General features: G+C 45.3%; 1 protein-coding gene across 2 annotated transcripts in view; it reads left to right on the forward strand.

Annotated features, from left to right (window-relative positions):
- The window catches only part of HMCN1 (hemicentin 1), a 1,785,366-nt gene that overhangs the window by 1,663,813 nt on the left and 104,422 nt on the right, over positions 1 to 17,131 (forward strand). For both annotated transcript variants that reach the window (XM_069641364.1, XM_069641365.1), the window contains exon 99: positions 14,050 to 14,169. In XM_069641364.1, the coding sequence (XP_069497465.1) occupies positions 14,050 to 14,169 (120 nt within the window). The remainder of the gene's footprint in view (positions 1 to 14,049; positions 14,170 to 17,131) is intronic.

Raw genomic sequence — 17,131 nt, forward strand, 5'->3', positions numbered from 1 at the left:
TGACTGCACCGACTGCAGACACACTCTGCTGCCACACAGTGCTTACAAATTGTATTATGAGTTTAGGAAATAAGCAGTTAGACTCGATTCACTCGTACATAAGTAAATCCCCAGACAGTTGTTTCATGAAAAGCTTCATGAGACTTTGATTTAATTTGTTGCACATGAGGGAAATACTGTTTATTAGACAACTTAGTGTTAACAATAATTGTTTTGTCTATACAGGGTTCTTACATTTCTCTTTGCTATAATGAATTGGATATGAATTGATTAATATGAAATGGTCCCTTTTATTTTTTTATTTTTTACAATTGGTAAATCATTTTAATATTGTTAAACGTTTTTTTCTCTTGATTTTGTTTTTATAAGGTTTTGAATAAACCAATACTAATTAAAAAAAGAATGCTTTGGCTATTGCAGCTAAGGGTCTTTGTGTGTGTGTGTGTGCCAGAGGAAGGAGCTGGGACTGTCTAGTCCCAATTCACAGCCCTGGTGCCTGAATGTCTGTTGCTGGGCAGATGTTGTGGACAGTGGCTATCCATGATTGTATAGCCATTGCCAGTTTCAATGGTGCAGATCCTTACCATTGGTGGAGTAGGGTTTCCTCCCAGTCTGAATCCTGAATAAAAAGAGGGGCACTGGTACTGTTCGTCAGTACACCGTTGGAGTCAAGTCTTCCATGAAGAAGATCAGGCCACTGATGACCCGAAGATCAGTCCTGAAGCTGACCAGCATCAACTGCAGTGCTGTCCCAGTGAAACCCTGCTCCCTCTGCCTGATCTCAAGAAGATCTTTGTCTGTGCTACGACCGCTGGACTAGCAGGAACAATTAGTCTCTACCCCTGCGCGAGGATCCGCACCTTCTGAAGTATCCCTCAACCAACCGGAGGACTGACCAGCTCTCTCCTGGGCTACCTAACTGGAGCTATCGCCCTTCCGAGCAGACCTCCCACACCAAGGGAAGCTGTGCTGGGCCTGCTCCTCTTTTCACCACTGTAAAATGGTCTGTCGGCACTGGACCGTGGTGACTCCCAATGCAACACTTCTTCAATCCCGTAAGGTGCCTTGAAGTGATGTGATCCACAGGAGTCTTCATTGTCCTCCGTTTGGGTGTTCTACTGGAAGCTATCTGGAACCGATTCCTAAGCACTGTGACCGACCAAAACTAAATCCTGACACCAAAAGTGACCTCTGCACCCACGAACCTTGGGCCTCCTTCAATGGACGAAATCACAGAAGATTGTGTCCCCAATAGATGCTGTAACACCTTCAGTGATGTCTGCAAGATTCAGAGTCATTGGGTAAGTTAACACAATGTCCAAGAATTGATCGAATGTGAAATTTCAGAGGGAGAAAAAATATATTTTACAGAAAATTACTTTCACTTTTCTCTCCCTCTTCCATTTCTGGAGGTCTGCTTTCCCCAACCCCTTACTTACCTGTTGGCGGCACACCTCCTTGTGTGCCGCCGTCTCCTGCATCCCTCTGCAACACCGGTTCTCTTCACTTATGTCGATGGGAACCAGTGCTGCTTGGTCCTGTTTTCTTTTTTTTTCATGAACTTTATCCGAATGGGTGACATTATAGTGAACAAGGGCGTGAGGGAAAACACTGCAGCCCCGCTCCCCTTGTTCACTGTAATGGCACCTAATGGTAGATTTGATGGACATTTTTGGCTGTTCGAAGTTTTCGTTCAGCCGAAATTCGATCAAATCTACCATTTGTTTTTCGAACAAGTGTTTCAAGGCGTGAAAATCTGTTGGATTGAGTTGAGTACTTAGCTGAACTTTCCTTTTTTTATCTAACTTCGGGACTCTTTATTAATCTAAACCACTGGCATTGCAAATCTCTATTTAACCCTATCTGAAGAAGTACATCTTTTGGAACTTTTGAGGCCTTGGGCACAAGGCCTCAAACCATTTTAGGGATGGACTTTATGAGAATTAGGGAAACTGTTTTGTTTTGATTCTAAGGAGTTATGACTATTTTGTGTTGCACTAGTAAATTATGTATGTTTTATTCTATTTCTCCTAAGGGTGGATGTGTATATATGTTTGTGTATATATGTAGGTGGGTGTGTACATATGTTTTATAAGGTTTTGTGTGAAAGTATTTGCCTATGAATTTAATCTGCTTAGTGTGTAACTGAAGGCCTAATAAATAATTGTTTTTGTATACACTTATCTGTCTAACTGGAATTACTGGTGTTGCTCTGTATGGACTCATTGTAGCCCTCGACCACTCTCACACCCTTCCTGAGAGTAAGCCATGCCGCTTTGCTACATCAGCTTGATTGGATTTGGCTAACCTCTCAGTGGGCCTCATTGCAAGTCTGCAGGTCTGGTATTAAGGGTGCCGGTAGCAACGTACCGGCACCCATTTCGGACCGGCAGACTACAAATGTGCCTGCCGGGGCCTCTGTGCCCGACAGAGTCTGACCTGCCGGGCGCATCGTCCCCGGTATGTACCGTTTTTATGGAAGCACCCACAGCTTTATTAACGGTGTTGGCGCTTCCATCTCCCCACTCCCATAGATGGGACTCTATGGGAATGTGGACTTACAATTCAATTCAATTGGCTTTTATTCGACAATATTCATTTGCCATAAACACATAAAAAAGACAAAAGAAAATACACAATAGTTCAAAGGTCAAAGTTAATTAAAATCCAAAATGTAATACAAGAGATAAAGTACAAAATGCATTGGTAAAACCTAAAATAAGTTTCAAAATTCATGGTACTCAAGTTCAAAGCGCATAATTGTGACACAATTGGCTTGTAATTTCACAGTCTCATAACGTGCATACAAGTAGTAAAGTGCTTGTGTGTCATAACTCCACGCTCCCGGCTTATATGGTTTTTGCCCTTATTCGCCAGGCCTGCGCAAGATAGTTTGCCATGAAAAAAAACACATTTATATCATCACAGCTCTTCAAGAGCTGGAGTGCATTGCATGTTTGACGTGTACAATACATATTACATAAGGTTTTTAAAAACCTGCATCGTGCTACACGATAGCCCTGGAGAAAAAAAAGAAAATGCTTCAAAGATTCCTTGGTGGATCCACAGACAGAGCACATCTCGTTTCCATCTGATGAGAATTTTTGGGTGTGGCATGTCAGAATTAAATGGGAGAATATAAACCTTAAATAGAGGCTGCGTGCAAGTGGGGGTCTGATGTGGTCTAAGTATTTTTCAAATACCATGGTAGGCTTGTTGGCCAGGTATGTAATTCCTAGCGATAAACCCATACAAGAGTTGGCCAATTCTACCTCAATCACTCTCGGTGAGATGTTGTTGGGCATTTCTACCTCAGTCTTTCTCCGTGAGATGTTTTTAGCTTTTGGAAAATCTCCTGGGGTTATACTCTGGGGATCAAGCCAAAGGTCTCCCAATTCCATTTGCACCAGGAGTTTTTTAACATGCTGAAACCAAGACAAGGATCTACCACCCTCGGCCTCCAGTAAATGGATTGTAGCTTCACAATAGGTTTTCAACTCTGGAACCAATCACAACATCTGCCAGTACAATACTGGTCTAAATAAGACCTCTTTCTGGATTGGTCTGCGGCCCAATTCTAAATAGATGGGGATACTCAGGCATGATTTTGGCAACCCTAAAAGTTTTTTCATGAAGGATCTTTCTACCAGACCCAAATTGTTGTTAGGCCAGTGGCCCCAGATTTTAGCCCCATGTGTGGCAGCTGCCTTGGCCTTGCCTATGTACATTCTGATGGCAGGTGAGATGGGGCATTGGCCGTGTCTACTCAGTACTCCCCCCCATATTTTTCCAATGCCAGACTAGATTTTGATGTCTGAAATTGCCATTTGCATTGGTGGTTAAATCTGAGACCTAGGTAATAATATTGTTTAACTTGCTCGAGGGGGGAGTTATTAATAGCCATCCTATGTTTCAATAAATGTACCGAATTTGGAGCGAAAAACTAATAGCTTGTTATCCCCCATGTTGATCTCTAGGTGGAGATCCAAGCATTTCTCTCGAAAGCCTCAATGGTGGTCATGAGCCCCTTTACATATGTTGATAAAAGGACTGCATTGTCTGCAAAGAGAAGTATTGGACAGGCCTCTTGGCCCAGCTTCAGGCAATCAAGGCATTTCATCCTGACATAACAGACTACTTCGTCAATATATATCGTCTGTGAGTTGTTCCCCAGCCCTCAGCGGACTGAAGCGGAATTGTTGGAATAGAGTTGAATTACTATCCGTAGGAGACCCGCAGGGACACTTCTTTTTGCCAATATTGCTCACAGTATCTCCCATGACACGCTGTCGAACGCGGTCCTGAGGTCGACAAAGGCAGAGAATGCCTTCATCTTTTTCAGGGCCGCATACTTCTGGTGATCATGTGGAGGCGAAAGGCCTGGTCCATTGTACTTATCTTAGGGAGGAACCCTGCTTGCAATTGGTCAATCACATTTCCCTGTATTGCCCGCTTCTGTAGATGCTCATAGATGGCTCTGGATAAAACTTTTCCCACTCCATCATTGGCCTGATGTTTACTGGGTCCTCCCTTCCTCCCTTCTTGTAAATCGGGATTATTGTTGCATTTTGCCAGGAGGGGGGACCCTATTCAGTTGAGGCTTGTATTAAACAGAAGCCATAGGATGGGTACCCATACCATTGGTTCATATTTAATTAAATCGATGGGGATTAGAGCTGGGCCAGGTGCCTTCCCCCACTTCTAGGTTGATATTGCATTTCAGACCTTCCATAACTCTAAGTGGATTGGGTCGATGTCCTTCCCTCTATCCTGGTTTTGTTGGTCAGTGCACTGATCAGCTGGCGAGTCTCCCCTACCATGAAGGTCATGGAAGTGTTTCTTCTAGGTGTTATGGCTTATGTCGGCCACCACACCCCTGTCACGCCCCTCTTTATTCCCGCTCACTAACCTCCAAAACATGCAAGAATCTCCGGCTTGTGAGGCTTCTTGAATTTTGTCCCATTGGTGTCGTACATAACCTTCTTTTTTTACTTTTATCACAGATGTGTAGGATGCCCTGAGCAATCTCAGCTCGGCCATATCTGGGCCCTGGTGTCTTTTTAAACAGATTATGATGTCAGACTTCGCTATCCTACAATCCTCGTCAAACCAAGGATGAGGTTTTGTTGTGTGTTCTTTTACATTTTTGGTTGATTTGGTAACAAATGGTTGAATGGACTGTGCCACATTGTTATAAGCAGGAAAGATATCAACATCGCCTGGTTCCATCTGGGAAAGGTGTTCTAGAAGGGGCAGAATGGTGTCATAGATGTGTGGTTTTGATTGTGCCAGGTACAAGTCAGACCATTTTATCCGCTGTTTCGATTGGCCCTGCGTATGGATAGGGTAGCTGGAATTACTACGAGAATCATTATCGTGGCAACCCATTCTAGAGAGCTTCAGAGACAGTGGCTTATGGTCACTATCCTGTGTACTAATGACTTCAAAGTCTTTTGCACTACCCCACAGGTTCGTTGATAGGAGAATATAATCTATGTCTGGTCCTTTTTAAAGTGGCTATTACAGGCCCTAAGCCCCATGCCTAATAATATGGTGGCACAGCTGAGGGCCATCGGATGAACTCTCCCCATCAGTGGAGATTCCAAATGAGGTATATCTGATGCCTCATTCAGGTCATCCCATGAGGGGCTCTATTTGGAGGTTTAGGTCACCTACGAATATGATTTGGTTTTCCAGTTTGTCATGGCTCAGTCTTGTCTCTATGAGATTCCTTACCAATTCTATTGGATTAGTTGAAGATTTACTGACGACCCCACTATACACATTGCAAAGTGATATTGGTTGGGTTCCCTGGGAGCTCAGCACCAAGTACTGAGCATCTGGAGATCCATATTCGATATTGAATATTTGGAAATCTGAGCAGTGCTAATCAATAGGGCTAGCCCACCAAAGGGCCTGCCCTCTGGTCCCTTTGAGGATGGCACCCGAAAGACCTCACAACCCAGGAAGGTGGTTGATTACAAATCCCACGTTTCCTGGAAGTATAGCATATCATATCCTGGACAAAGTTGCACCAATCTGGGTCTACCAGGTCTTTCCTGAGACCACCTATGTTCCATGAGATCAAACTAAGGTCTCTCTCGATGGTCTGCTTCTTTTGTTTGGGGACAGCACTGTGTGAATCTACCGCTTCAAGGTCCCCATTGACCCAAGTGTTGCATGTGTTCCTCATCCTCCTGTTCGCTGTTGTGGGTGTACGAATGGGGAGCAGGTTATTGATGTTCCAAACAGCTGGACATCAACTGTCGGCCTGATTGAAATTCTTGAGCCTGTCGGGGTATGATCGTGATTCTATGGAAAGCAGGCCGTTCATCAGCCAATCATTTTTTAAGAGGACACGATCATATTGTTACCACTATCAGGCACGGTCTGCATTACGCACTTCACAATATCGCTTCTAACAACAGTTTTGCAACCTCTTGTAAATCTGAAGTAATGGATGACCTTATTTGTGAGGGAGTTGTGTTTCATGTGACCCAGATGCCACCCTCCCCACATTTTGGAGTGTGATGGATGGCCACATCCGCTGGCCCCTTGAACTAGGGAATAATGTTGGGTATTTGGGGGTGCAATGACTTCCCATTATCCTGGTCCTCAGGGGTGTGATATTTGGTGCTGTAATCCACTGCAGGATAAGATTTTGGAAGCATATGTTTTGAATTTGCATATTACCCGCTTGATTGTCTGCATGCCCACACCACTCCCTCCTGGGCCCTCCATGGGTGCAGCTAGGCACATTCCTCTGTCCTCCCGGGATATGTGGACCACCTCCCTGCTCCCCTGTAAGGCACCGGCCAGCCCACTGTTCCATTGGTCTCTCCATTATTCTGTTTTTCCATGTTTGGCCTGTGGGCTGGTGGGCGATCTTTTAGCTGGGTGGCTTTAAGTGGTTGTTCGATAGGTGGGTTCCTGGTGGTCATGTTCCCATTTGGGGTGCATGTTGACAACCTATCTTTGACACATGCTATGTCAGACACGCAGAGTCCAAACTGGTCCCTAATGACTTTCTCCAATTTTTCATACATGTGTTCCATTGAACTAGGGGCTCCCTTGACCGACACCCCACCCCATATCAGGGGTGTTCTGCATGCTGGCACCATCTGTTTGGGTCCCTATATCAATGCCAGCCTTAGAAATCTTATGATCTGGGATATCCTGCGATATTCTTGGTGCCCTCTGGCGATGCCAATCTCTTTGGGGGCAGTTGCTTTTCCTTCCTTGGGGGGACTCTTCCTCCAGAACCTGGTTCCGGTTAGTTGTTATAACCATAATTTCATTCTCTCCTTCTCTCTCTTCCATATTGGGCATTGGGCACCCCCGTTGCCCCCCCATTTTGTTGATCTAAATTACATCCTATGTCGATTTTGCCAATTGGACTCGATAGGGTTAGAAGATCATCGCTAGTCGTGTGGAGTTCTATTAACTGGGCTCCTGCATCTCCTTGCGCAATAATAGGGAGAGCATAATTTCTCCCCCTTTCCTGCCCTTCAAAAAGCCCTATTTCATAGGCAACCATATGATCTTTTTCCTGGCCCCGTTGCCTAGAGGTATGCACTTGTAATATTGGCTTTAGAACAGGAGCCACACTTTCTGATAATATTTCAGTGTCTTCAATTGCAGATAATCAGTTTGGGGCGGTAGGTCTCTTATTTTCTTGCTACTTGGACCTTCAAAATCACGCAGAAGACATTTTATTTCTGTGCTCGAGGACATTAACGCCGTTGAATGATTCATGCAATTTGTGCGCCCTTCTGCCACTTCCCCCCGGCGAGATAGATTGTTCTGCCTGACATATTGTAAAATGAGTCAAGTAAAAGTGTTTATATGTCCAAGTTAAAAAACGCAAATGAAACATGCACACTATGGAATTAAAATCGGCCTCTATAAAAGTAAGTTAAAAATACACTCCTTTGTAGCTGATCAGGTTGGAAACCAAGCAAGGCGAGGTACACAGGGCAATTGAATTGTTTACTCAGTTCACAAGTAGCGGGGAGTAATGTGAGCTCTGCGTATTGGGATCTCGAGCTGAACATTGCAGAGCCAAACAATATCGTCAAACAATAACGTCTCAGACATCTCAAACGGTGGGCCCTGCGGTCACCAAGAGATTCTCCCAGTTGTAAGGGTTTCAGGGCATAAAGGTCAATCAGTGGTTACCCCACATACCCAGAGGCTCCGAAGGAAAGCCTGACAGCTCGAGGAGCATGCCTAGTCCGAGGCTTGCTAACCCAGGGTAATCAATTTGCCTTTTCTCCGCAGGCAGTGTGATGTCTCCTTTGTCTGCGGCAATCCAAATCAAAGCCAATCTCCTTTTGAAAGCCATAGGATGTAGATGCAGATGCAGTTTCCATACAGGCCGTGAGCTGCAGCAAGGTTTTTGGTTTTAGCAATTACATGTGCCCCCCAGCATGCTCGAAACTCCCAGCGGGATCAAACCCCCACGCCCTTGATCCACACGGGCTTCAGCCATTGCAGGGACAGCCACAGAATTTATTGGAGGGGTGGTCGGGGCTTAGGTACGGCAGCTCACGGCTAAGAGCAGGCTCTCCCAGGAACTCCAACGGGATCAGACTCTTGCGCCTTCGATCCCCGCAGGCTTCAGCCCTCGCGGGGACAGCCACAGGTTTTATTGGAGTGGTGGGTGGGGCTTGCATACGGCGGCTCACTGCAAACAGCAGGCTCTCGCAGGCACTCCAGCAGGATCAAACTCCCACACCCTTGATCCCCGCGGGCTTCAGCCCTCGCAGGGACCGCCACAGAGTTTATTGGAGTGGTGGGTGGGGCTTGGGTATGGTGGCTCACGGCAAACAGCAGGCTCTCCCAGGCACTCACAGCGGGATCAAACTCCCATGCCCTTGATCCCTGCTGGCTTACGACTCCAGCCACCTGAGATCCCAGGCCGAAGGGACTGTATGCCCTGGAGGCACTGGGATCTCAGGCGACGGAAACAGTGTTAAAGGGTTGGCGTCAACCTGCTGGCGCCACCAGCAGGTTACAGCAAACCCTGTAATGAGGCCCAGTGTCTTCCCAGTTCCCCATAATAGGGTGGCCTCCCAAAATCCTCCCAGAAGGGCTGATTTTGGAAATCCATCGTAACCCAAGTCCTTGTGGATGGAAAAGGCCATCCAATTGCCAATGTTTGCACGGCTGCCACCTGGATTATTGAGCTTATGTTCTGTTTTTCCAGTGATTTCATGGGGTTCTTTTTTCAATTCAGTTATTTATTGTGCATTTGGTTAGTATTTAAAATCTTTCACACAGTCAAAAACATATGTACATCTATTACACATCAAAATTTGAACATAATTGAAACATTATTATTTCATTTATTTCATTTTACAACGCACCTTTGAAGACATTTAAATGTAGGGTAAAAATGCAATGTTAAATCGACAAACAGAGGATAAGATTTTTTCAAAAAATTCAAAGGTTGCAATTAAAAGACATATTTCATTTAAATTTAAGATGCAGATCAATAAATGGTCCGCAGGTATAACCCGAAGGTTGTAGATACACCTACGCAACTTCTCATGTCGGAGATGAGTGATCTTGGAGCATTCCACACATGTGTTTTAGTGTCTCCTGCAACTGGTTACAGTAACAACATAGTTTCAAACTGGGAACCAGGCCTTTTCGTGAACCTTGGACCCCCTTTGTCAAGTACAAATTAAATCTTAGTCTCATTGCCTTCATTCGTGTTTTCAGGGGGTTCATGTCAACACAAATCCACCCCATAAATATGCAGTTCTCTGATAGGGGTCCTTGTCTGGATTGCACCAACAGCCCCCTTCCAGCTGTTGGTGTTTAAAAAGGACAACGAGGGAAGGATGGTTGTTGTACTCGGATTGTGGGAAAACAGGGAAGTCTGTTTTGTAAACACATATGCTCCAAACCATGACGCCACAGTGTTCTTTAGATGGTTATATTCGAGGTTGTCTATGTACAGAGAGGCAACATGGGCGTGGGGAGGAGATATCAATTGCACCCTTAACCCTGTGTTGGATAGATTGGACACTAAGCACAGGAAACCGGCGCCACCAGCCAAACCCCTTAGCTGCCTGCTTTGAGACCTAAGACTGGTGGGCATATGGAGAGAAAGGCATGGGGAAGAGTAAGGCTATTCACACTTTTCAGCCCCCCCCCCACACCGTACACACGCAAATAGATTACATGTCAACAGGGGATGAAACGTTGAGAGACTTTGAGCACATAGAACACAAAGCTAGGGCACTCTCGGGCCATGCCCCACTAATAGCGATATGGCAGAGCACGGTCCTGAGGCCCTGTATACCTACCTGGTGGCTGAGAGCAGAAGTCTTACAGGAAGAGATGTTCAATGACTACTTGAGGGACCAGATAGAGGAGTACTTTAATATCAACACAGACAGCGTAGCAAAACTGAGCACGGTATAGATGCATTTAAAATAGTAATGCAGGGAAAGGCGATGGGGAAAATGGGAGGCCTCAGGATAGAAACACTAAAGGCCGTGGAAGACCTGGAAAATAAGATAGCAAGTGTGGCGAGCACAGGGGGTCAGCACCTGTGGAGTCGGGGCAGCTGAGGGAACGGAGAGAAAACTGTGTGGGAGATTGGGAAAAACTAGGATGCCTAGACTTTGCAAAATATACTCAAAATCTGCACACAGATGGAGACAAACCAGGGCGACTGGCGTAGCTATGTAGGCAGGAGGAACAAAGGGACGGGATCAATGCCATTACTGGCACAACATGTTTTCCAGATTCTATGAATCCCTATACACTGGTGAAACAGTTGAGGGAGACAGGGATGTAGAAGAAGCAGCAAGCCCAATAGACCTGCTGAAACTCGGGGAGGGCCAAGTAGATCAGTTGGATGCGCCACTGATGTTAGAGGATATAAGTGAAGTAATAACAGTGCTTCCGACTTCCAAAACCTTGAGACCAGACAGGCTCCCAGGGGAGTTTTATAAAACATACATAGAACTGTTAGCGCCCAGATTGCTGATTGTCTTTACCGAGGAATATGAAATAGGAGTGCTACCTTGCAGCCTGAGAGAAGCTACTATCATTCCAATCCTTAAACCAGGTAAAGCATCACAGTGTTGCGGATCATATAGGCCCCTCTCAATGGTAAACCAGGACTGCAAAATTCTTGACGGTGTTTCTAGCAAACTGACTAAAGAGGGTAATACCATCAAAAGCGGGTAATAGGAGACTTAGTACACACCGACCAAACTGGATATGTTCCATAGCAGAATACCACTTGGAATCTGCAGAGGCTACACCACATCATGGATAGCACTATTCGGAGGGAGCACCCACAAACAGGAATTGCATTAGATGGGGTGGTACACCTGGTGTCCCTGTATGCGGATGATATGCTACTGTATGTAAATAGGCCAGGAGTCAACTTACCGCATTTGCTAGACGTCGTTTGACGAGTTTGCCAAGCTATCCGGGTTCAAGGTGAACCGGGAGAAGTCCTGTCTGTTTCAGCTCGCCGGACTTAGTTGCCTTGGGGTAACCTTTCAGAAAATGTGGGGGGGGGGACATGACATCTGAAGAAAAAGTGCCCCAGCCAAATGAATGTGGACAAAATGGTGTGCCATGAAAGTTTGGGGGGACAAACACCCCTGTACCCCCTAAGATTACGCCCATGCATGAACGCCATATTCAAACTCACCCAATTGTATGTTACTCATAGAGCATAAATGACCCCTCACAGGCTTTCCCTCATAGCAGGTGCAAATGGTTTGGGTGTGCCCAATAATGCAGAAATTCTGGGGAACAATAGCAGAGAAGGGGGCACAGATGCAGACGTGAACCCCAAAGTATTGTTTGCTGGGATTGTTCCCAAGGGGCAGGAGACATGATGCCAACTTTACCAAAATAAAAGATCTGGGTTGTGTATTAGCGAAACGCAGAATTGCCATGGTGTGGAAATCAGGCCAAGGGCCCTAGAGTAGAAGCCTGGTGGGTGGACTTAAGGCGATGGTCACTAGCGGAGACAGCAGTGTGACACAGAGCGCTGCAGAGAGGAGTGCATGAAAGGGAATTGAAGCTTGGAACAATCTGACATGAAGCATGTTCACCCCAAAAGTGGATGATCCTAATTGAATGCATAGATTTGGAGAGAGACTAGACACAGGCGCTGGGAGTAACAAATGTGAGGGGTGGCCACGTAAGAAGGTGGGCACCCCCCGAGGATGCCCGAATTTATATGTGCCCATATCACTGTAATGACATGGCGAAATGTTTCTTATATTTGCTTGTTTGTTTAATAAATAAAAACATTTCAAATGCAGTTCTCTGAATGTTGATGGCATGCAACCTCTAAATGGGAGGCCCTGTGAAGGCACAGGATAGAACATGGGGTATATTGTATCTTAGGCATAAAAGAGGACGAAATCATGAGCTACAACAAACATTTGCAGAGTTAAATACTGGAGTTTAAATTGAATAGCACCGATCACTTGAGTCACTTTCTGACAACATGACAAATCTCTTGAATTTTAAATGGGCTTTAGGATTCTTAGTGCCTTTGGTAAAGGCAAACAGCTAGGTAGGAGGGGCAACTAATGGTCCTTGATGTAGAAGCCATTAATGTCATGGCACTTATGCGGTATGGTTGAAATTGGAGTTTTGAGTTTCTTCACCAAACAGTTAATACGAGAGTCATCACCTATTGAAGAGCCATTCAAAAGGAGCGAGTCCTGCTGGTACATAGCACATTAAAGTAAATGCAATTTTAGATAGAGGCATAAAAACACTTCTATATAATGAGGTATCTGTGATGATATTATTGACACTTAAAACACACGCCAGAGTGTGCAGAACACAACACAAAGCTGTAAATGTACTCATAATGCAGCCAGCCACTGCAAAATGTCTATTCCCTGTACACAGGACTTTAATTGTGGGTCTCATCCCAGGGGTCAGGATTTCCCAACCCTTATTTAATATCTTATTCTTACCTATGATAAATATAATCCAGGCTTACAGTGACACACATTAAGCCAAGTCCTAGTGGTTTTGGGAACGCCACCAAGGTAGACTCCTATAGTGAAAGTTCTAGGTTCAATATTGATTCTGATCTTTTAATGATTCAACATATGGTTGCAACAATAGGAAACTGGTATCCACTGAGGACTCGAAAAATGTTCTTTCTACATAATGATTTCATCAAGAAATCCATCAGACCAGGCATTGGTTCTCCCTCAGCTGGACTACGCCAACACAATATTGCATGGTATCTATTCAAATGTATGCTGGCAGAACGTACTGTTGTGATTCCTAATTGAACAAAAGCTCAGACAAACATAGTCTGACACTATGGCATGGATCCGACACTGGGCTTCCTATTAAGCCATACCACAAATCCCCATAGAACGGAAATTGTGTAATACCCATAGATGAATTCTCTGATTATGAAACTTGGCCCTCATCTAATCTATATTCCACTCAAGACAAGTGCTGATCCTTTTCCTAGACAGGTGGCCCACACTTGGAATTTGGTGCTGTTACATACTTGCTACATGAATGAGAAGTGTGCAATCCGGAATGCCCCTATGGCACTGCTATTGACCAAGGTATATAGCTGCAACATCCCAGCCCATTCCAGATAGTCATGATTACCTGCTTCGGTTCTGTTGGGCAGCATATAACAGTACAATTGACACATGAACAGTGCTTGCACTATATAATTATGGAACATAACAACCGTTGTGCGTAAGACCACTCTTATATAGCTATATGTATAGTGCATTATAATGATAAATGTATGGTTGTGGTTATTGATTTACTTTTTGAGTTTATTCATAATATCCTATTTAATGATCGAAAAAGGGTTCTGAGTTAGGCAGATCTTGTCTTATTTTGCCATTAAGTGAAAACCTTATTGCTACCTTAACCATATTTTCTTTTACCTAAATGCACACATTGGTATCTTGCTTATTCAATACTTTGTATGTCTATGTCTACTATGTCTTTCAAACACTGTTGTATGTCTATGTCTACTATGTCTTTCAAACACTGTTGTTCTTTCTTTAGACGAAGATGAATGCGCTGTCCGGAATCCCTGTTCCCATGCCTGCCATAATGCCATGGGGACATATTATTGCTCCTGCCCCAAGGGCCTCACAATCTCAGCTGATGGAAGAACCTGCCAAGGTGAGTCAGAAACATTCCTCTGATCAATGTACCTTTTTCCTCTAAGACTAGCTTGCGCATAAGAGGAAGGCAGAGTGCACCTTTGCTTCCTCACCACTGCATGTCTTTTGTACATTTAATGTTCTTGGTGATGATGATTGAAACCACAGACAATATGTTAGGTTGGGTTTTCTACTTACAGACACAATTAGAAACGGTGGGCCAGTTGTGTAGGTACAGATGATGAATTGTTTGTAGCTGGCGCAGAGTGCATGTTCTGGACCACGGACCCTTTCGCGATTTTGCCAGTAAATTGGTGTTAAATACCCTCATTTACTACCGAAATCATCAACCTTTACCACCACTCTGTCGCATGGCATTACCATGGGGTTATGAGTGGTGGTATGGCAATATAAATTCCCAATTTAGGACTCAATGGGGAGTTTTGCCAGATTTACCTTAAGCAGGAATACCACATGATAAATCCACCAATGTTTCGCATTAATGTGGATTTTTAACACATAGCGTTATGCTGGAGGTAAATCCTCCACTTCAAGGTCAAACTCGAAATTCGTGCAGTAAAATGGCGGTAATTCCATTACCACCAAAAAAGGTGATGCTTATGGGATTACTGCCACTTTTTTTACTGCAAAGCCGATTCCGGAATGAAGCGCCTCATGTATTAATTTCAATGGGAAAATGGTAGAGGGGAAAAATGTGGATCCTGTTTGTATCTGTGGTTTTGGGAAAATAAGTTTTTATAAAAAACTTTTTACAAATAATTTTCTTTTTGGTTTTTGTGTTTTGTTATCCTTTGCTATAATGTTTTTGCTCCTCTGATCCCCCAACTTGTTAAACTTCCCTTTTTTTAAATGTTATCCCAACACATACGACCTTGTGGTTTTAATAACACATTCTGTACTTTAATACTATTATAAATGCATTGTCCTTCTCCTGATTTGTTTCCATTTATTTATCAATTCATAGTTGAATTGTTGTCTATAGTTTTTAAGCATACTTCTAAGTCCCATCCCCTTTCCTCTATAATGTATGAGCATTTCCTGCCGAAAAGAGCATTTCAGTTTACGAGTGTGACCACGCCCCCATAGCCCTGCCCTCAGGCACCTGGCCTCATTTTCCTTTTCCGTGCTGACGGGATCCGACCTTCCTCTACAATCTCGCACACGTTTGTTTCACTACGTTTGGCTTTCCCCAAGCTATTTTTTTCTATCTCTACCGGGCTCCGGTTCCTCGCCTGCCCTGTTGTTTTCCCAGATCGGCCCGCGTTTGCTTTGTCTCCAGTTCTTACGTGTGGGCCATCGGTTGGAGGACTGCACAGCATTTCACTCCCTTACCCCATGCTTTCTGAAGAATCGGATGGCTTGATGGAGGAAGAAGTTTGTGGCATCCCCTCCAGACCATCTGAAGGACTTTGTGTGGTGAAGAAGCAAGTTGGACAAGGTAAGTGCTAAACTCCTTAAAAATGCACCCCATAGGGGGGATTCCATTCCGAGGAATCCTTCGAGCGGGAGGGGTTCTAAGGACCTTAGTACCAGTCAGGGTCTCAAGGCTCCCAGAGCTACCGGTCCCCAGAACAAGAGGGCTGCAGGTCCTCACGAGACATCGGCTGAAGAGCATAAACGCTCTGACACTGGACTCATTCTGAGGAGCATAAGTACTCTAGTACCGGGCCGAGGCCCACAGGGACGCCTGCACGTACACAGACTACCAGATGCATGTCTGAGGGCGCCATGCCTATCGGGGGTCTTCCTGTGGTCATACCCAGTACTGAGCTCTCACTCAAGGGCCCTTCAGAGTCTGGGGGTTCAAGCTCAGTGCCGGAAATTTCTTTTCTGCAGACTCCTAAAGAAACCTCTGCATGTAAAATGCTGTTGAGCGACAAAATGGTGCTGAGCCGTGAAGCGGCACCCTTGCCTTAACAGAGTCCTACAGCCAGTGACTCAGCAGTAAGAGACATGGAGCAACCAGACTCTCCTTGGAGGCCAGATTTCACCCCTGGGCTGGAATGGTCGGTGGCACAGGTTCAGTGGTGCTCCTTGTACCCAATAATGTCAACGATGCTGCAGTACACCGAGAGTGGTGGGGCAGCAGCTCCGTCGTCATCGGCACCACCATGCAAGGACAGAATCTTTGAATGCTTCATAGGGCTCATGAGGTTCTAGCAGATGACGGCTCCTCAAGTTCTTGGTCAAGGAGGTGGTACCGCAGGCTCCTCCACTTCCGCAGTTGCCACTACAGACCCAACCGGTGCAGGCTCAGTCTATCGCCACCCCTGTAGTCGGGGACAGTGCTTCCACAGGCATTCTGCCACAGCACTGTGTGGTTCCCTCAGCAGACGGCAGATCAGCCCCACATGCAACAGCTAATCTGGCCCCGGCATCAGGGTCTGTTAGGGAAGATTTTAATTTTAGAGCTAAATCTACCTCACTTGTGAGAACCCCAGAACTTTTTGCTGGACTGGTAGATTATTTTTCCCTATACCTTTTAGTCTTTGTACGGGTGTCATTTTTAAGACTCTCCATAGTGTCCTGTTAATTGTATCCTCTTTGACAACTTTTGGTTTATACCTTTTACTCTTACGTCCCGTCCCCTTTCCTCCATACTGCATGGGCGTCCCTTCCAAGGGACGGGAGATAGAACTTTTTTCACCAGAAACAACCTTCTTCCCCTTTTAAATTTAGAGGCGCGCTGGGGTGCGGCTCAGGGAGCATGCGCTGCCCTGACTACGCCCTTCAGTGCCACACCTCAGACCCCTTTTCAGACCACGGTTGGCAAGCTTGTTCAGCGTGTGGCCCGCTGTCATCAAAAGCACTGAATAACAGACTAGCCAGGTGGAGGGAGCTCATCCAGACGTCACCTCCAGAGGACCTCAAGAACTTCGTGAAACACTGAGCTGGGCCCAAGGAGGGCCGCTATTTTCCATCACACCCCACAAAGGAGACTCCTTCCCAAGGACTCTCCC

This window comes from Ambystoma mexicanum, chromosome 1q (genome assembly GCF_040938575.1).
Source record: "Ambystoma mexicanum isolate Mex_15411 chromosome 1q, UKY_AmexF1_1, whole genome shotgun sequence".
Classification (NCBI taxonomy): domain Eukaryota; kingdom Metazoa; phylum Chordata; class Amphibia; order Caudata; family Ambystomatidae; genus Ambystoma; species Ambystoma mexicanum.